Source organism: Carcharodon carcharias, chromosome 2, assembly GCF_017639515.1.
Source record: "Carcharodon carcharias isolate sCarCar2 chromosome 2, sCarCar2.pri, whole genome shotgun sequence".
Lineage (NCBI taxonomy): Eukaryota > Metazoa > Chordata > Chondrichthyes > Lamniformes > Lamnidae > Carcharodon > Carcharodon carcharias.
In genome coordinates this window covers 115399640-115421546 of record NC_054468.1, presented here as the reverse complement: position 1 = coordinate 115421546, position 21907 = coordinate 115399640, and the positions used below count along the sequence as shown (strand labels likewise).

General features: G+C 41.8%; 1 protein-coding gene across 2 annotated transcripts in view; it reads right to left on the bottom strand.

The window, feature by feature from the left end:
* The window catches only part of snap25a (synaptosome associated protein 25a), a 124501-nt gene that overhangs the window by 11432 nt on the left and 91162 nt on the right, over positions 1–21907 (bottom strand). For both annotated transcript variants that reach the window (XM_041174622.1, XM_041174631.1), the window contains exons 4-5: positions 13521–13569; positions 3735–3852 (exon numbers count right to left, since the gene is read on the bottom strand). In XM_041174622.1, coding sequence (XP_041030556.1) covers positions 3735–3852; positions 13521–13569 — 167 coding nt within the window. The remainder of the gene's footprint in view (positions 1–3734; positions 3853–13520; positions 13570–21907) is intronic.

Here is a 21907-nt window from a genome sequence, read left to right as displayed (position 1 = left end):
CTTGTCAACAAACATACAAACTAAAGACAGACATACAGTGGAACAAATGCAAGAGCAAAAGAAAAAGCAATCAATGGAATAGCAGGATCGGAAGAGAAAGCATTGAATAAATCCTTGCACCTTGCTCATGCTTGGACCCTAGGCATGAAAAGGAAATATGAAGCACATTCAGGCAGATCTACTACCCTACTGGTCCATTCATAGATAAAGCACCAGCAGTGAGGACACTAATGATTGGCTAAGCACGCAATCAGAATGGATCTCTGATAGTCAAATAATAGTGGAAAGTTGTAAAGTCTGAACCAAAGAAATTAGTCAATAGCAAGCTGAAAAGGAAAATCATGATTCGCAAAGCTAGTGTGCATTTTATATGAATTTAAAGACCCATTCTCATGCGTACAGCTACAGTAAGCTATAAATCATGGCATTGCTGCAGTGTCAGGTCTCTGAGATGTGCAGCATGTACTGTGTTAATCATGCTAGAAAGTCACTCTCTTTGTTAAAGCCTTCCTGATTCTCAGCCACCTAGCCAAGCAGATCCTAGCTGCAAAGTTGACTATTTGTTTTTGAACACTCTTGGGTTTGAGCGGGCACACTAAACATCCAGTATGGCATCGGTCGCCTGTTATATGCTCCAGCTGACATTCAGTTCCATTCACATCAAGTGGGGGTGGGGGGTATGTAATATGATGGGTGGCAGATGCAATGCCGGCAGCTTTGCCTCCAATTTCATTCCTGTGATTCGCTTCAGTGGAAACAAATCGACAGCCTGTTGTCACAGGCGTGAGAGTTCATGATGCTGCCAGACAGTCGCTCCCAGTCATCGTATGTTAGTTCAGGAAGTGCCATCAAGACAAGGAATGACAGAAATGTTGGGTGTTCCTCATGCTGAAGAAGAGAGAAAAAATAAGCAGCAATAAACATGGGGCAACTCTCTTGGCCCCTAAAGCAAGAGCTAAAGAGCTTTTAATGGGGACTCTGGAGTTAAATATTAGATATTTCACTCAGCAGTCAGTGAACTTGTTTTGCACATAAATGTGCTTTCGTGGAACTTAAAAAAAAAGAGACCCCTTTTAATTTGACAAGATGATACTGTACACCTATCATGTAACATACAATAGGCCCAATCTAAGCTTGCAGGTCACACTCATGTTTATGCCACAATGCACATATGAGTGGTGCCACCCCGTAACTGGGTGGATACTTTCAAAATCATTCACCCACAGACGCACTGTGAGTTTCCCTCGAAACCTGCAACTTTTGTTCTGAAGCCATCATGGACAGTAACAACTGCTGCAGTCTAACCCTGTTCACAAAGGTGGTGATCAACACCTCGAAAGGGCTGTCATAGAAAGGTGGGTGAGGACAGGGCACAAAACTCATTTATCGAACATATGCTATAATGGGAAACAGTGGGGAAATAGTGGGGATAGCATTTTGGAATAATGGGCAAAGGGCCTTCATCATTTCAACCAATTGTATGGATCGTGTGAATTTTGTTTAAATAGAATAGAAATCAATTAATGCTTGCTGATTCTGAACCTAAAATATATGGTTTATAACAGTATATAGATGTTCCGATGTTAGTAAAGCATTTTTATTATTAAATTTTACATCACTTAGTTTTCATATTCCACATGGGCCACGTTAGATTAAAGGTCATTCCTTCCCTGGACAGGCAAGCTGTTGCAGTGGTGGGAGTAGCTTGTAGCTAGTGACCACAGGGGACACTCATGCCACAGTTGAAGAAAATCGCTGTGGAGATGTTTTAATGTCTATTTTTCGAACCTCATTGCTGCAAACATCGAAAATGAACGTAAGCAAAATACCACAGACGCTGGAGATCTGAAAAATAAACAGAAAATGCTGGAAATGCTCAGCAGGTCAGGCAGCATCTGTGGAGAGGGAAACAGAGCTAACGTTTCAAGTTGATGGCCTTTCATCTGAATGCGACAAAGTCAGAGATGCGACAGGTTTAATACAAGTTCGGAGGCTGACAAACGGTCAAGCATGCGCTCCAAAGATGCTGCCGGACCTGCTGAGAATTTCTGACATCTTCCTTTGTCTTGGTATCCAGCATCTGCTTTTGGAATTGATGCTTAATTTATGGCCAATCCTCTTTGAGGAATGCCCACCTTGAAGAATTCCTGCTCTTCTCTCTGATGGGATTTCCAGTTGTCTCTTTTACCTTATTCACCTTCATTGCTTTCCATTTCCCTTCTCATGTTTTCTTTCACTCCTGTCTTCCTTTTGCTCCCTCCTCCCCTTCCCCGCTTTCTTCGCCTCCGTGCATGTCTTAAGCCTATCACACCTCTCACTTATCCCAGTTCTGTCGAACGGCCGTTGACCTGAAACAGTAACTCTGCTTCTCCCCCCGCACATGCTGCCAGACCCTCTGCTGAGCGTTTCCAGCATCTTCTGTTTTTGTTTGAAAATGGAAAAATCTTGCGAGAAAATAAAGGATAGCAGAGGCAGAAACTCTCAACTCATCTAAAAGGTGTCTGGATACGCACCTCAAGCGCCCATAACCTGCAGGGCTACGGACCGAACGCTGGAAAGTGGGATTAGGCTGGGGGGGGGGGGGGTTCGTTTCTTGACTGGCACAGACACGATGGGCCGAGTGGTCTCTTTCTGTGGCGGAAGCTATGATTCTATGATCAGACCAAGCAGGCTTCCTTGACATTGCGAACCAGTGGGACTCCATCGGAGTCAGCAGCAGGATAGAGGCCTGGGCTTCAAAAGGACAGGTGGGCGGAAAAAAAACATCTTTAATCCTGGAAAACTTTGGACAAAAAAAAAAGTAAAATGCTAACTCGTTGCTGTTGTTATTGCTTAAATTTCAAGATTCATGTTTGGAAGTTACAAACTGTCCTAAATTATCCACAGTTTACTGCACATGCACAGATCCTGTATCATCATCTGCTGTTAAGTCTGCATGCTGAAATAATAGACTATTACATCACATACTAGAACACACTCAGGCATGAATCAAATTAGTCATAATAAACATGCTTGGGTAACAAGGTTATCATTTCACAAAATGATGCAGAATAGAGACTACAAAAGTGCAGATACTGATTTATGTCCAAATTGCTTGGTTTGAAATCATGTTCAGACTGTGTCATATTTTATCATGCATTCAGGCAGGATGAATTAACCAAATTCTTCCCACATGCTTTTTAAAATTTTCCCCCAAAGCAATAAATGATGTTTATTAGCAATAATGAACCCGGTTGTGTTATACATTAAAATAGATCACAACATGCGGAAAATCCATAGCAACACTCAGTTCATTCACTGCTGCTTAACTGAACAAGTTGACATCACACACTATTACCCACATCACATGACACATAAAATAGGTCATTCTTGAACAGATCCATCAACTGATAACAAGCTGAGTGTGTTCTAGTAATACTCTATTATTTATGTTTTAACATCTCCAGATTATAACTTGAGATCTGTATAATGAACATGCTAGGGTATCTCTTATATAGGTGACTTCAAGAGTGGAGGGTTCCTGTTGCAGCATGCCTGATTTTGCTATGCATTAAATCGACCGGATAGTCTACACTATGAAATGGATGCCTTTAAACTATTATCATTTCTCTGCATGCCAATCGCTCATCCTGCCACTAATGCCAAGCGTGGATGAGCTATGCAAGGCTTAATTTGAGCCTTGGATGCCCAGATGCTTAGGCAGGCAGGCAGGCAGGCAGACACACACCACCTACTTGTTACATGGACAGGCACAAAGACCACAGAATTTTCCTAGATCTGTCAAATTCTTTTCTGCTTCTTTCATGTCCTTATTGATTTGGTCCATTCCTTCCTCGATGCGTTCCAGTTGTTCTGATTAAACACAAGATTTGTTTTTTTGTTTATAAAATCCCCACACAATGAAGCAGATGAGAAAGAAAAGACAAAGAAAAAAAGAAAGACAATTCAAAAAAGAACACTTTGGACATTCACTTTGACAGCTGGACACCACACATCAGAGCCAGCGCCCTGTACCTACTTGTTACAAGGACATATGAAAAGGCCACAGCATTTCCCTAAATCTTTTAAAGTTTTCTCAGCTTCCTTCATGTCCTGGTTGATATGGTTCATGCCATCTTCCACACGATCAAGTTGTTCTGGTCAAGATAAAGGGATGATAGTAGTGGAATGAATTTTGGTTTGCATTGACCATGAATAATGACCATGTAAACTAAGTTATGAAGGTAGAGAAATGTTCACTAATTTGATGCATTGCGACTGTCGTATGCATATTGAATGCTGGACTGAAATATCTCTTGTTGATAGACCTAGGAAGGAAAAGAATCATCTCATTGTTTAGCGTCATGATGGCATTGGACGGTTGATGATAATGTTCTGAAACCTAATCATGCTGCAGAGGAGAAAATAAAATGTCAAAATGACAAAAACATTTTTACTCTTTGATTAGGAATTGTAGTTTCCCTACACATCCTCTCTCCTCTTGTCAGGTGTTAGCCATCGCTCAGTGGGTAGCGCTCTTGCCTCTTGGTCAGCAGTTTGTGGGGTACAATCCCCATTCCGGAGACTTGAGCATGGTATGCGGGCTGACACTCCAGCACTGAGGGAGTGCTGCACTGTCAGAAGTGCCATCTTTGGGATGAGATGCTAAACTAACGCCCCATCTGCTCTCTTTGGTGGATGTAAAAGATTCCGTGACATATTTGAAGAAGGGAGCAGGTAGAAGTTAATAATATTTATCCTTAAACCAACAAAATCAGATTATCTGGCCAATATCTCATTGCTGCCTGTGTGACCTTGCTGTGTGCAAATTGGCTGCAGTGATGTCTACGTTACAACAGTGATCAAATTTTAAAAACATAATTGAAACATATAAGATTCTGAGGGGGCTTGACAGAGTAGATGCTGAGAGGATGTCTCCTCTTGTGGTGTAATGTCAAGCAGGGGGCACAGTTTAAAGATAAGGGGTCTCCCATTTAAGATGGAGATGAGGAGGAATTTTCTCTCTCAGAGGGTTGATAGCGTTTGGAATTCACTTCCCCAGAGACCAGTGGAGGTTGGGTCATTGAATATATTCAAGGCTGAGTTAGAGATATTTTTGATTGACAAGAGAGTCAAGGGTTATGGGGGACAGGCAAGAAAGTGGCACTAAGGCCACATCAGATCAGCCATAATCTTATTGAATGGTGGAGCAGGCTCAAGGGACTGAATGGTCATCTCCTGCTCCTATTTCTTGTGATCTTATGATCTTATTGGTTATAAAACACTTTCGGACAGCCTGAAGTTGCATATATAAATGCAAGTCTTTCTTTCTTAAAAACAAAATGCTATTAGTAGTGATTTTCAAACTTAATTATGAAGGGGCCCACTGCAAATATGCCTAGAATTAACCTCTGCTAAATTCTGCATACAGAGTCAGGAAAAATGTGGTCTTTTGACAGAAAATCTTTTTATTATGCAGTAACAGAGTGCTAATAAGTCAACTAATTCAGGAAAACACTCCAATTATCTTCTGGATTCCATGGGGTCACCCACAGGCCTCTTGCAGTTTGAAACCTATGATATAAAGTGATAAAGAAATTTACACAAAAGGTCCGCAAGATATGACCAGCTCTCTCAGTGATTCAAATGAAAGGCATATTTTTTGAAATTGAAAGATTTCTTTACAGCTTCTGTCCTTCACAATAGTGTTCACGTGAAAAGTGAAAATAAAACAGAAATGCTAATAGCCAAATTGATCTGCGGTCACCTATGAATCTGAAGCCTTTCAGTTAGACCATTCTAACTGAGGATCACAAAACTCAAATTCATCAAACTCAGGAGATTTAAAAAGGATTTTCATAGGTGCCTCTTTGTAACAGCTTTGATTGTCAGCAGTTCATCAAAGCACAAGAAAGTATAATGAAAACAGAATGCATTGGTTATATTGATTGACCGGTCAGTGGGTGTCTTGAGTCCTTGGCTTAATGAGTTGCCACTGCCCAGGCAATCACCTGATACATGTATTTAAAAGTCGTAACAGTCTGTGCGAGCAATGTACGGAATAAGGAGATTAAATCCACTGATCCCGAGCACTGTAAATCCATAAGCGTCTTTTGCGTTCAAAGCGAAAAGGGACAGAGCAGAGGTTAAAATGGTGGTTGGATGGGAGCAAGATTAAATCTTACAATAATGATCAGAGCCCTTTCTCAAAGCCTATTATTCTTACAAAATTATTCCAAAGAGCACTATGCTATGTAGTACCTAACTATATTTCAAACTGAATGCATATTTAATTCATTTTATCAGATTTAGTTCCCATTGGCTGTAAAACATGAGTCCCCAGTAAATAAAAATGCATAATACCTCTACCCGAATCAAAACTCCATCAAAAGGTTATTCAACAGATTTCATTTTATCATGGAACGCAAAATAATGCCAACTGCACCAGAACATGTTGTCGTCATCAATCTCTATCCCACATTTGTGGTTTGGTGTCCCTCAAACTATATATAACTAATTGTCTCTCTCCAGTGGAGACTCTCTAATTGAGGGAGATGTCTATGGTCCTTTGTGGACAAGGGCTAATTACTTACTTATTCATTTTTGTTGTAATTATAAAGAACATTTCAGGTTCATGCTGTACAAATTTTACTCACTTATCTCAACAAAAAATATGATTGCCTTTGTGACTTTGATATGGAATTTCATGTGAAGCAGGTTTAATGCTTCTTTAGCTGTTATTCTGTTATATGAGCAGTATTTAATTTTCTGGATGTTTTAATTCCCTCCTACAACACAAAACTTATAAATAATGATGAATTAAGCTTCCTCATAAAATCACTACAAGCAGCAAGTCTGCCATTTGTCTTCCTGGAACGCCTACCTTGTTCTGCACCTGTTTCTGACTTGTAGCATTTGCATAATAAATGACAGCAAAATACTGGTTGGAAATCTGAAATTAAAAACAGAAAGTACTGGAACAACTCAGCAGGTCTGGCAGCATCTATGGAGAGAGAAACAGAGTTAACGTTTTGAGCCCGTATGACTCATACGGACTCGAAACGTTGACTCTGTTTTTCTCTCCACGGATGCTGGTAGACCTGCTGAGTTGTTCCAGTATTTTCTGTTTTTATTGTTGCATTGCCAACACTTACCCCCCCACTTTGTGTTTTAATCTCTCCTGCCTTCCACCTGATCACATTTCTCCCCTTTGCCTTTCCTCCTCCACACCCTATTTCCTTGCATTTGTTTAAAACCTCGGCAGCTCACCGCCACCTTCTCAAAGACAACTAGGGATGGGCAATAAATGCTGGCCCAGCCAGTGAAGCCCACATTCCCTGAATGAAAAAAAAACACAAGAAACTCTGCATTTATGTCACACTTCTCATGACCACCAGATGTGGTAAAGCACTTTACAGCCAATTAAGTACATTTTTTGAAGTGAAGTTACTGTTGTAATGTAGGAAACGCAGCAGCCACAAACAGCAATGTGCTAATGACCAAGTAACCTGTTTTTTCTGATGTTGGTTGAAGGATAACCATATGACCAGGTCACCAGGGATAATGTTCCCACTGTTTTTGAAACAGTGCCATGGGATTTTTTAGATCTGCCTGAGCAGGCAGTTGGAGTCTCAGTTTAATGTCTCATCTGAAAGATGGCATCTCCAACAAAGCAGCACTCCCTCAGTACTGCACTGGAGTGTCAGCTTAATTTTTGTGCTTAAACCCTGCAGTGAGACTTGAATTCGGAACCTTGTGTTTCAGAAGTGAGTGTGATACTGACCGAGCGACTGCTGACACATAACTCAAACTTTGTCCAGTTCTGACGAAAGTTCAATGGCCAGGCAGATTTTTGATCTTCAAGGGAGTCAAGGATTAGACAGGCAGGAAAGTGTGGTTAACGCCACAATCAGATCAGCCATGATCTTATCAAATAGTGGAGCAGGTTCGAGGGGTTAAATAGCCTACTGCTGCTCCTATTTCTTATGCTTTTAAGCATTAGCTCTGTTTTTCCCTCCACAGATAGTGCCTGACCTGCTGTGTATTTCCAGCATTTTCAGTTTTTATTTTACTATTGGACAACTTGTATCCTTACATTAGCGAAGTTGCTATACATCAAAAGAATTTAGTTGGCTGTGAATCACTTTGGGATGTCCTGAGGACAAGAAAGGGCTTCTATAAAATTGTCTCTTCTCTTTCCTGCTCTTTCACTTTCTCTTCTCTCTTTCTCTCTCTCTCTCTCTCTGGGATCTTTCTTTGCTGAAATATAATTACAATGGAAAACATGTATTTTACTAGTTTTGGAAAATGAAAAATGTATGGCTCAATGTCACATCAAATTGATTCGTTAAAAAGAAAAATGCCTTCAGCATTCCTATGAACGCTTGATGCATGTTTTGTGATTGAGTATCTCCTTTGAATTCAACTCATGTCACATACAATTCCATGAAAATGTATAACGGCTGTAGATTGGAGATACTGCATTAAATTATTCCTAGTTTGCACACTGCATGATAATTGATCTGGCACATTTTGCCTTACTGCCACAAGGCTTGCTCACTGGGTGTCAATGACACAATTGGGTTTAGATTCCTATTTGCATTGCTGAATGTGGAGGTGTTACAGCTTCATACACACACTTGACATTTGGTTTCATTGTTGCGGGTGCTTGGTGTTGGACTAAATTTGCTTTTATAATTGGTACCCTTTCCATTTGAATTCTGGCAAGTCCACCTTCTTCACTCTCACTGACTGCACGGGCATCCCATCAGGTGACCACATGCCAGAACAGCCACTCATTGATCTGTTCTTTCCGCTTTTGCAGGAGAAGACAGCAAAAAATATGGAAGGAGAAAGAGAACACTAGGTGCTCCTCCATGATTTCCCAGCAAACAACACCGAGGGAGGGAGTGCTGGAGATCAGTGGCATTTTGGCCTCCCTGGACATTGGAGATGGGTGCCGTTCAACTACCTGGTGACACAACCAAATACGTCATACAATACTAAGTCATGTTGTCTTGATTTCTACAGGGTGTCGAAATATGATTATCCTCATATCAATACCGTGCAAGAACTAATGCCTGAATTTCTCTCTGCTGGGGTCTTCATGCATGCAGCAGGCGTTCATGCACTCTGCAGATGGCAAGTCCTTAGAGGAGTTGATTCCTTTTGAGGATGTAGTGTCACAGGATTCATGCTTACCCTGCATCAGCTCAGCTCAGTCATTCGGTGGGATCAGTAAAGCAGGTACTTGGGTTTTCACCTGGTGATTTACAATTCACAAGTGAGCAAGAGCCAATAGCAGGGACTATGCAGAATCTGTGTCGGAGACTGCAGCCTAATCCAAGCTCTGCTCAGCTGGACATAGATAATGTACCCCTGGGACTGTCTATGGAAAGCATATTCATTGAGTAGCAGCAGGGAATCTGCATTGTACTGACAGGTAATCCAAGGGCACCTCCAGATGTGTGCAGGCACCTGAAGCGCACCATCAGCATGCAAATAGCTTATTCAATCACACATCTGGTGATCGTAGGTATTCATTGCAGTGCTGTTGGGCTTCAATGGTTGGGTTTCAGACAGCTGGCATCAGCCAAGTGTGTATGCCTTGAATCTTAACAGCTATCCCTCATGTCTGCTTGCAGGTCCAAAGGCATCAAGGAGCTTGGACTGCTACAAGGTGAAAGCATCAGGGCAGCTTCCTGGAAATCCTGTGCACACCTGCATAAAGATCTTTATGTGGTTGCGTACTAGCTGCACGTTGATGGAGTGGAAGGCCTTGCATCTGACAAGTACTCCTGGATGATGTGGGTGCCTGGAATGCCAATGTGTGCGTTCTATGATGCCCTGTGCCTGTGGGAAGCCAGCCAGAGATGCAAATCCAAGCTTCCACTCATTCTGACTGGAGGCATTGCAGGCAAAGTTGACATAATTGCCAGCCCTGGCACACAATCTGTCCACCAACTGGGAGCCTCTGGATGTGTCTCTGGCAGGACCCTGGAAGGATCCAGAGGCAAAGAAGTTAAGGGCGGTGGTCACCTTGGCAGCAATTGTAACGCATGGCCACTAGGTCCAGCAGGGAGCAGGGCTCCTTCTAGCTGGCTGCAGCCATCCGCCACAACCTGACGTGACACTTCCTGAAACCCTGTTGTTTCAAAGCCGTCCAGGATACTCAGCCACTCCCCTCTGCTGCTCCCCTCTCTGCCACTCCCTTCTCTGCTATTCAGACGCAATTCTCTCAACAGTAGGCCAATGCTGGAGCAGTCATATTGCCCCTCGTCTGAGGCCCACTTGAAATCAGCCATCCATCCTGATGTGGATCCAAAAACCTTCAAAGTGCAGAAAGTAATCTCTCAGCAAATGCACTGTGAACGAACCCTTTCGAGCTAGTAGGTTAGAAAGCAGCTGAGCGCACTGTGTACATATTGTCGCATTCCGTTGAGGGCTCCCTCAATTGCTGCTGTCTTCTCACCTTTCCTTCACTGGCAAGTTACAGGAAACCCGTGGAATGGCTAATAAACTTAAAATGGTGTTGAAACTTCCCCCCAGCTGAGCGATTACCATTTACTAATAAGCAAACCACCGCTCCTGAGGGGTTAGCACGCAACCTGCCTCGGGCACTCAAGTTAAAATATGGAAGCCAGTCGGCTGCAAATGGCTTCCCAACACACTCACATTTTTGCTGGATTTAACTGTAGCCTAAACTCACTTGCTCCTCCAGGTTAGAATTCCTGCCCTGTCCTTCATTAGTTAGGACAAAGAGTCTTGAAAATTGTGTGTAATGTTTGGAGAGGCTCTTCTAATTATGTTAATATTTGCAGTGGGTCGCCCACATGATTAAGTTTGAAACCCAGCGTTGTAATGACCAATCACATATGAACCAGGTGTGCTGTATGTTTTCCATATTTAAAATTCCTTCTTTATCGCATTCACTAAAAAGAAAATACACAAGTTATTTGAGGAGATAAAAAGTGGGAAGGCAGTAATTTTGAAAGCTTCCTATCCAAGTTCCCAGTGTCGGATCTGTGAGTTGCTAGTTTAGTGACTGTTACCACCGCTCACTGTTACTTGCAGCAGCTATAACTGTAAGGTAGTGGGTTTGCGATATACTAGGAATCTTGCACATCAAATATTATCCATTTCTACTGTCACCTGCTTGAATGAAAGCAACTTGAAATCCATGTAAATCTTCAGAAAGGAAAATACAGTCTTGGAAGCTGTCCTCTTTTTAATGTGACAGATTTTGATTGCATAAAATAACCATTCCAGGATATAGAGTACGCAGTGCATGTCTCAGAGGGAAAAATAAGAAACAACGCCATTTCAAAAAAAAAGCTATGAAACACCAGAAATAACACTTTGTTTCCTGCTGCACCTGAAATGTTGGGTGGAAATTTACACCTTTTTAGTGATAGTGTCCTGTGGTATTTTGCGAGGGGTCCAATAAATAGTAATGAGAGAGGTTGTTTTTTGTTATGTATGGCTCAGAGATGTACACAGAAGGAAGTGAGGTTGAAAGAGGGTAGGAGGTATGTGTTGTGAGAGATAGAAGCAAGCGTTTGCAGATTACCTCATCCGTGATCAAGATGTTAAGAGTAGAGAGGCCATGGGAGATTAGGAGGTTGAGTAGGTGACTATGAACATGGGTAAGGAAGATTTTTTTCATATTCTTTCATGGGATGTGGGCATTGCTGGCTTGGCCAGCATTTGTTGCCCATCCCTAATTGCCCCTTGAGAAGGCGGTGGTGAGCCACCTTCTTGAACTATTGCAGTCCATCTATACCCAAAGCATTGTTAAGAAAGGAATTCCAAGAGCTTGCTCCCTGAACAGTGAAGGAACGGTGATATTGTTTCAAGTCAGGATAGTGTGTGACTTGAGGGAACTTTCAGGTGGTGGTGTTCCCACGCTGTTCTTATCCTTCTAGGTGGTAGAGGCCATGAGTTTGGAAGGTGCTGTCAAACGAGTCTTGGCGAGTTGTTGCAGTGCATCATATATATGGTACACACTGCTGCCACTGTGTGTCGGTGATGAAGGAGGTGAATGTTTAAGGTGGTGAATGAGGTGCTGATCAAGCAGCCTGCTTTGTCCTGGATGGGTATCAAACTTCTTGAGTGTTGTTGGAGCTGCGCTCATCCAGGCAAGTGTTTATATAAAGAAGTTATAGGAAGAGAGTAATTTAGTCAGGACAGGGGTTAGTGGACTCAGTAGAAAGAGCAGGGGGGTTGAGATGGGTATCGCTGCTATAAGCGGAAAGCCGCGTTGACTTCCTCACTTAAAATGCAATCAGAATATCATTGAACAGTTTAAATTCATGAGGCCCCTGCGCTAGCTTTTATGCGATGGCCACTCCACCCCCAAGCCATGTAGAACAATTCAGATTACAATCCAAAGGAGTCAGGATCTGAACAGGTAAGTAACCTATTGCTTTTTTAATACTCAGTTTTAGGTAAGGTTAACATCGACTCTTTATTCTTCCATTGGTGTCCCCCTCCATTTAGACCCCTCTGCTACTGGAAGCAGTCTGCTTCTATCTACAAAAGCAAAATACGGCAGATTCTGGAAATCCGAAATAAAAACAGAAAATGCTCAAAATGCCCAGCAGGTCTGACAGCATCTGTTCTGATGAAAGGTCACAAATCTGAGTTAAAAATTGATTTGAAGTGTTAACTGTTTCTCTCTGCACAGATGCTGTCAGATTTGCTGCATATGTCAAGCTTTTTCTGCTTCTTTCTGCTTCTATCTATCCTGCCCCATCTTTTTATAATTTGAAACACTTATCATATCTGCCCCATGATCTGTGCTGTGTTAATCAAAACCCCATTCAAATCTTTTGCTGATATGTTTGTATTTCCTCATACTAGTGACCCTGCAGGGTAACCTCTCTCAAGCCTCAATATCTTGCCTGGAGTCTGGAGCCCAATAGTTTGGCATTTCCTGAGAATAACCTGGGCTGACTGATTTGAGGTGTTGGTTTTCACTTGGTCTGTCTCTATAGCAGTGGATTTTTAAACTTCCCATTGTTAGGGATCTCCTGAAAAGTTTACCACTCGCCCCTTTTCCTATATATTTGGAGGGATGGGGGTTGAACTTTTGCTGATGTTAAATATACATTTTTCCGTATGTCGCCTGCCATAGTTATTTTGGACAAATTGAAGAACACCCTCGCTGTCAATAAAATTAGCAACACCGCTAAACAATTTGTACTGCACAGAACACTCAATGTTTGATCCGCAGACACTTTGGGCCTGATTTTAACTTACTCAAAGCCGTTCACCTATGCAGAGCTAAAATCAGGCCCTTTATTCCATAGGTTAGAATTCAGGGGAGTAATTTTGACTCCTTGGTGATGGTGTAAGACAGACAATTGCAGATTAGCAGCCCACTTTACATCTCCTGCTGCTTGTACCTTTGTCGCAGAGTTAAGATAGCAGCTAGTTATATGGAAAAAACGCTTTACAGGTTTAAAGAGAATTCAAAACATAACATTTCAAAGCGTCCATTGCAGGATTTAACATCACAAATTGAAACGTTTTGAACTTACCTCCTTGTTCATCCAACATGACCAAAGTTCTGATGCCAGCATCCTTACTCTATTCTCCAAATCATTGGAACAAGGTGGAGGAAGTTATAGAAAGAAAAATCAGTCAGTCAACAAAGATGTTTCAGAACGCCAAAAGACCAAGAGGAAATCATGGTGAAAAACCAGACATTGGTTTAACTGCTGAAATCAATGAAGTTATGTGGCATTTAAAATGACTGTATTATTACTTAACTAGTTATGAAGTTGTCTTGTTGAGCCTGAAAGAGATTTGTTGATGCAGTCGCTCAATTCTAACTTTATATTTGTCTTACCAAACTTACACAGAGTGAAGAAATGGAAGATCTGACCAAGCCATCGTAGTAATTACTGATCAAATACATCATAAAATCCACAAAATAAGAATTAATCTTATAGTTAATAAGATGGCATTGGTTTTGAAAGATAAGCCAAAGGAAAAGCTAGACATTTGAAACTCAGAGGGTGCAGCACTGTTGTACCTTTATATCACAGATATTCTCAAGTTAGTTATACACTGGGGTCATACCAACATAGCGTGGTCCACTTATTTTATCAGAGTAGTGCTGAAAAAAGAGACATGTTGAAGCTTTTCGTCTTGCACTCTTCATGTCTCTTTTCAGCAATTGTCAAGTTCTACACCAACAAACAACTATTATCATAACAGGGCTCCAGCTTGTACCCCAAAAGCTTCATTCTGCAAGTGTGGCCACAATCGTCCCTCTACTATGAACATCACTTTAGAAAAGAATAAAAAATCAAAGCAGCCATTTAATTATTTGGTTGCTTTTACACAGCTTTATTCATTTATTTTGGAGCTCAAGGACTGGAAACTGTAGTGACATTCACACAATATTGGCCCTGGCACTGGTAGAATGAAACTGGAGCGTGAGGCCCCAGCTATGATCATAAGATCATAAGAAAAAGGAGCAGGAGTCCATTCGGCCCATCAAGCCTCATCCGCCATTCAATAAGACCACGGCTGATTTGAATGTGTAACCGTAACACCTCACAGCTGCCTGCCCACATAATCCTTGACTCCCCAGGCAATCAGAAAACTGTCTAACTCAGCCTTGAATATATTTAATTACCCAGCCTCCACTGTTCTCTGTGGAAGAGAATTCCAAAGACTAACAACCCTCTGAGAGAAGAGCTTCCTCATCTCTGTTTTAAATGGGTGATCCTTTATTTCTAAACTGTGCTCCCTAGTTCCAGACACTCCCATGAGAGAAAACATCCTCCCAGCATCTACACTGTTTAATCCCCCTCAGAATCTTATAAGATCCAATAAGATCACCTCTCATTCTTCCAAACTCCAGTGAGTATAGACCCAAACTGTTCAACCCTTCCTCATAAGACAACACCTTTGTCTTAGGAATCAGCCTAGTGAAATTTCACTGATCAGCTTCCATTGGGGTTATATCCCTTCTTAACTGAGACCAAAGCTCCAGGTGCAGCCTCACCAATGCCCTATATAGTTGTAGCAGGACTTCCCTACCTTAATACTCCATCCCCCTTGCAATCAATCCATTTGCTTTCCTTATTACTTGCTGTACCTGCATGCTAACTTTTTTAATGATTCATGTGCAAAGACATCCAGATCCCTTTGTACTGCAACATTCTACATTCTTCCCCATTTAAATAATATTCTGCTTTTCTATTCTTCCTGCCATATTGGACAACCTCACACTTTTCCACATTGCACTCCATCTGCCATTTTTTGCCCATTCACTTAACATTTCTATATTCCTTTGTATCCTCCTCACAACTTGCTTCCCTACCATCTAAAAAGCTGGTCCAATACAGTCTGACCCTTCATCCAAGTATTTAATCCAGACTGATCCCTGGGGCACTCCACTAGTTACAGTTTGCCAACCTCAAAATTACCCATTTATCCCGACTTTCTGTTTTTTGTTACTCAATCTTCTATCCATGCTAATATATCACCCCCAACACCATGAGCTCTTGTGCAGTAGCCTTTTGTGACACTGTATCAAATGTCTTTTGGAAATCCAATTACACTACATCATCTACTGCTTCCCCCTTTATCCACCTTGCTTGTTACATTCTCCAGTAAATTTATCAAACATGATTTCCCTTTCACGAAACCATGGGCAAAATTTTGCCCTTGGTGGGCGAGTGGGTCCCACCGGCTTGGTGGTGGGCAGGCAGCCGAACTCCGCTGCCGAAACGGGGCCAGCCGCCATTTTGAGTGGGTGGGCCAATTAAGGCCCACCCAGCAGCCTTCCCGATAGGAAGCACTATGTGCTTCCTATGCAGGGGGTGGAGGGATTCCTCGTCTGTCAAAGTGCGCTCTTTCACGCATGAACGTGAAAGAGTGCACTGCTCCCTGAGGCAAAGTGCTGTCCCAGGGAATTTACTGACAGGTAAGAAAAGTCAAAAAATAGAGAACTATTAAAATTATTAACATGTCCCCCTCATGTGACAATGTCACACGAGATGGGACATGTTAATAAGAAACAAATAAAGTTTATTAAATTTTTTAGAAACGGACATGAAACTTAATGAAGTTTCATGAATAATCTGGAGCTCACTGGGGCTCCTGGCCTGCCTGTCAGCCTTAAACTTGGACGGGCAGGGTCTTTAACAAGGTTAATTAGCCTGTCAATGGCCTTAATTGACCGTTGACAGGTCAACGGGTGGACAGCTGATTTCGCTGTCCGCCCGTCTTCCTGAAAATTTAAAGGGACCGGGATGACGTCGGGGATTACTCCCGACGTCATCCTGTGTCATTTTCCCTTCAGCGAGCGGGCCCCACCCCCAAATTGCCGAGGGAAAAATCCTGGCCCATGTGAACTCTGCCCGATTGTATTATGATTTTCTAAATGTCCTGCTATTATCTCCTTAATAATGGATTGTGGCATTTTCCCATTAATACGTGTTAAACTAACTCTATAATTTCCTGCTTTCTGTCTCCTTCTTTTCTCGAATAATGGTGTTCCATTTGTGATTTTTCCAATCTGCTGGGACCTTTCCAGAATCTAGGGAATTTTGGAAGATTACTACCAATGCATCCACTATCTCAACAGCCACTTCCTTTAAGGCCCTAGGATGCAGGCTAACAGGTCCAGGGGACTTGTCAGCCTTTAGTCCCATGAGTCTCCTGGTAGTTTTTTTCTGCTGATCATGATTGATTTAAGTTCCTACTTCCCTTTTGCCTCTTGAGTTCTACTATTCTTGGGATGCTTCCTGTGACTTCTACTGTGAAGACAGATACAAAATACTTGTTCAAAGGCTCTGGCCAGGATTTTCCGGTCATTGGGCAGGCTTGGCAGGGACGAGTGGGAATGGCCACGAAACAGGCCGCTTCCCGCGATCAGGCCCCGACTGCAATTTCACACTGACTGGCCAATGAACGGCCAGCCAGCATGAAATGTGTGCTGCGGTGCTCAGCGCTGCCAGGGTGGGGGGGGGGGGGAGGAGCGCGAGCCCTTAAGTTCATGCATGCGCACAAGTGCGTGCAGTAAAAGCTCCCCGAGGCTCAGAGCTGCCTCAGGGAGCTGAAGAATTTTATCAATAAAACTCAAGATTTTTAAAACAATGAAAACATATCCCCTCATGTGGCTCTGTCACATCAGCAGGGGCATGTAAGATATGAGTGTAAAATTTTTTTTAAATCACTGGACGAAACCTCATCCCGCCTGGGGATGAGTTTTCGCCAAAAATGCGAAGGCTGCTTGGCCTTTTCGCCCGCCCGCCAACCGAACGGTTGGAAAGGCAGCGAAAAATTTTAGTCAATTAATTGATTAAGGGTCATAATAGGCTGCTTACTTGTTGGCGGGCGCACTGCCAACTCCCAGGTGCCCCCACCTATCAAAATATCATGCAAACGCACAATGAAGTTGGGCACACACCCCACACTGAGCGAAAAATTCTGGCATTTGTCATTTACTTGTTTCCCATGATTAATACCCCACTTTCATGCCCCAAGGAACCAATGCTTATCTTAGCTACTCTCTTCGTTTTCATATTCTTGTAGGAGATGTCTGTTTTTCTATTTATTGCTACTTTTCTCTTATACTCCAATTTTTCCCTCTTTTTCTTTAGTCATTCATTGCTGGCTTCTGAAATTTTTCCAATCCTCTGTGCTGCCATTAGTCATTGCAGCATTGTACGCCTTTTCTTTCAATTTCCTTAACTTCCTTAGTAAGCCATGGATGGTGCATCTTTCTTGTAGTGTCTTTCTTTTTCAATGGAATATATCTTTGTTGAGGATTATGAAATATTTCCTTAAATGTCTGCCACTGCTTCTCTACTGTCTTACATTTTAACCTTTTTTCCAAGTCCATTTTAGCCAACTCTGTCTTCATGCCAAAACAAAAACAGAATTACCTGGAAAAATCAGCAGGTCTGGCAGCATCGGCAGAGAAGAAAAGAGTTGACGTTTCGAGTCCTCATGACCCTTCAACAGAACTGTCTTCATGCTCTTTTAATTGCCTTTATTTAAGCTTAAGACACTAGTTTCAGGCCCAAATTTCTCACCCCCAAACTGAACATGAAATTCTATAGTGTTATGATCATTCTTACTGAATGCATCTGCACCATGAGGTAATTCCCGTCTCATTACACATTGCCAGGGCTAAGATAGCCTGTTCCCTGGTTGGTTCCAGAATGTATTGTCCGAAGAAACTGTCCAGAACATACTCTTTGAATTCCTCTGGAATACACTCTATGAAGTCATCCTCCAGGGTAATTTTGCCAATCTGCTTTATCCAAGCTATATGAATATTAAAATCTCCCATAATTATTGCAGTACCTTTCTTACAAGCCCCCATTATTTCTTGATTATGCTCTGTCCTAAGTGTAGCTACTGTCAGGGGGCTTATAAACTACTCCCACCAGTGAATTCCTTCCTTTGCTTTTTTAAAAATCTCCATTCAAACTGCTTTTACATTTTGATACTCTGAACCAAGATCATTTCTCATTACCATACTGATTTAATCCTTTATTAACAAAGCCACCGTTTTCCTTTCTTCCTGCCCTTCTGAAATGTCAAATACCCTTGAATGTTCAAGTCCAAGCTGCGATCACCTTGAAACCATGTCTCTGTAATGGCTAAAATATCACGCTCATTCATTTCTATTTGTGGTATAATTTCATCCATCTTGTTATGAATGCTGTGTTCATTTGGATAAAGAGCCTTTAATTCTGTTTTTTTACCACTGTTCCCTATTTTGACCTTACATTCTTGTTCACTCTTATGTTTCTACACTCTGTCCCTTCCTGTCACACTCTGGTTTTCATTACCTGCATTGCTACCCTGTACTACTGTTTTGCCCTTTCTCTTTAACTTCCAAATCTCCCCTCACATAAACCCTCTTCTCCTCAACTATTTAATTTAAAGCCCTCTCTACAACCCTAGTTATACAATTCGCCAGTACACTGGTCTCAACACAGTTCAGGTGAAGGGTGGCCCAACAGTACAGTTCCCTCCTTCCCCAGTGCTGGTGCCAGTATCCCATGAATCGAAACCCATTTCTCCCACACCAATCTTTGAGCCATACATTTAACTCTCTAATCTTATTTCCCTTATGCCACTTTGCTTCTGGTTCAGGTATTAATCCAGAGATTATTACCTATGAAATAATGTGCTTATAACGAGGTGTCAATGTAGGGACACCACGGGCCGTGTTATTGTAGGGTCTGTGCGTACATTTGTGTTAAGAAGAATTTAAATGTTTCTGAAAGAAAGAGACATATCGAAGCTTTTGGTCTTGCGCTCATCAGTACACTTAGCAAGAATACCAATATAAGGGGAAAACAAGAATTTATATTGTATGAGAAGAGAATGCTGATTGGTTGGTAAGTGGACTAATACACAGGGCCCTGTTCTTTGCAGACAGAAGGAACATGTACACGCATAGCCCTTGTTACAGCGAAACAAAATAAGTGACAGCCATTCGCTGTCATTCCTCAGGGAAATGTGTGGACCAATCAGGGTCAAGTTGCCTGGTTTAAATTTCAAACAATGCTTGTCAGTTAACTGTCAGTCACCATTACCTGTGCATTCTCCATGGCAATACCTACACCAATCAGAGTCCACTTGCCAACCAATCAGCATTGTCTTCTCATACAGTATAAATTATTGTTTTCCCCTTATATTGGTATTCTTGTGAAGTGTCTGATAACTGCAAGATGAAAAGCTTCGACATGTCTTTTTTTTCAGCAATACTCAAGTTCTGTACTACCAAACAACTATTAATTAAAATGTTAAGTTACAGATAGATTTCCAACACAAGTATTTAAATCACAATGGTTGTTACAATTTGAAGTATCATTATTCTCTTCCTGATAAACAATTGGTGACGGATGAAACTGGAGCCAATCTTTACACAGTTTAGATTTATTCAGAAAGTGAAACTTTACAAGTATATACCTCATATCTCAACTATCACCACCACAGTGTCAGTGTCACTTTAGATGGGCTCAAGCAACAACCTAATCAATGCCCTCCGCATGCATATAATTAACCACAATTGATATACAGTTAACAAAAATGCTCTTGGGGGACAGATTCAACTCAAAGTCAGCTATTTTTCCAGCATAAAAATCTCCAAATTTCACCTCATGATCTGACTCGTCTAAACACAGCAGACGCGCACTGGACACTACATTGGATCAGCCAACTTTTAGCAGATAAGGGTGCCCATTTGAACTAGGCTTTAGGCTCTTTATAAGTGCAAATGGGGAGCTCAGACTGGTTGTAGGGTCCTGAATGTGAAATGCAGGTATAAAAGGGTAGAGGTTGAACCATGCATGCCTGCCTAGATGTACCAGACATTTGAGCAGCCTCATCCAAGATTCTTAAAAACACCAATGAAGACTGGTCACAAAAAAGACCCAAGAAATTTTCAGTTTTTATTCAGGTGGGCTCCACCTCAGCCTACAAGTAAACCTCTGGCCCAATGTAGGCACGTTTGAGGGTTCCCTAACTTTTCCATGCCGTACAGCCACTAAACCCCCTAGCTTGATTGACCTGGCAGGCTGCTCGGCACAGTACTCAGATGATATCACACCCTCCCTCATCCATAAGCAGCAGCGGGATACCTGCCTGGATGCCATAGATTGCCAGCAGCATTTACAGGGCAAATTCACATCACAAAATATTACAGTACAGAAACAGGCCATGCAGTTCACCAAGTCTCCACCAGTGGTTTTCCCCAAAATTTAATCCAACTCCCTTCATCATGCCCCTGTAATAGTCTGAGGTGCAGGGGGATCTAGGTGTTCTAGTACATGAGCCACAAAAAGTTAGTATGCAGGTACAGCAAGTAATTAAGGTTGCTAATGCAATGCTATCCTTTATTACGCGAGGGATTGAACATAAAAGTAAGGATGTTATGCTTCAGTTATATAGGGCACTGATGAGACCACACTTCGAATACTGTGTGCAGTTTTGCTCTCCTTACTTAAGGAAGGATGTAAATGCATTGGAGGCAGTTCAGAGGAGGTTTACTAGATTGATATGTGGAATGAGCGGGTTGTCTTATGAGGAAAGGTTGGTCAGACTGGGTTTGTTTCCACTGAAGTTTAGAAAAATGAGGGGTGATTTGATTGAAGTATAAGATCCTGAACAGCTTTGACAAGGTGGACATTGGAAGGATGTTTCCTCTTGTGGGTGAGTCCAGAACTAGAGGACACTGTTTTAAAATTAGGGGTTGCCCTTTTAGGACGGAGATGAGGAGAAATTTTTTCTCTGAGGGTTGTGTGACTTTGGAGCTCTCTGCCTCAGAAGGTGGCACTCCTGACAATTACTTTAAATTTGGGTCCTCTGGTTATTAGCCTTTCTGCAAGTGGAAACTGTTTTTACTTATTCAAGAGAAACCTTTCATGAATTCAAACACTGCTTTTTCTTAACGGCAATTGAATATTGAAAGCTTAATCATCATTAATTTGCCCCATCTTTTTGGTGTGGGTAGTTAACTGTATAGAGCAGTTAACAATAATTTCAATTACTTAATATGTTTCATTAAAATAAAATTTCAGAGCACCAAAAGACTTTGACACCTGTTGCTGGCAAAAATGAAAATAAAATGCTCCTAAACAGATTGAAATCAGCTGCACAGAATCAAATGGCACATTAAGATTATTGTGTGTTCAGCACTTAAAAAACTTAGGAGGCAGTTTCCCCTGGATACCTTAGGCATTATAAAGAGCCTTCATGATAATCTTTTAAATGAAAACCAAATCAACAAAATTGGGATAATAAAGAGCCTTCATGATGGTGAAGATGAGTCTTGAGCTGATGCAGTTTAGCCCATGTTTAACACAAAACAGCACTGAGTTGAAGCTTAAGTTTGAAATGGCTGCCAGGAGGATTGTTAAGGGTCTGACTACCAGTTAAATTGCCT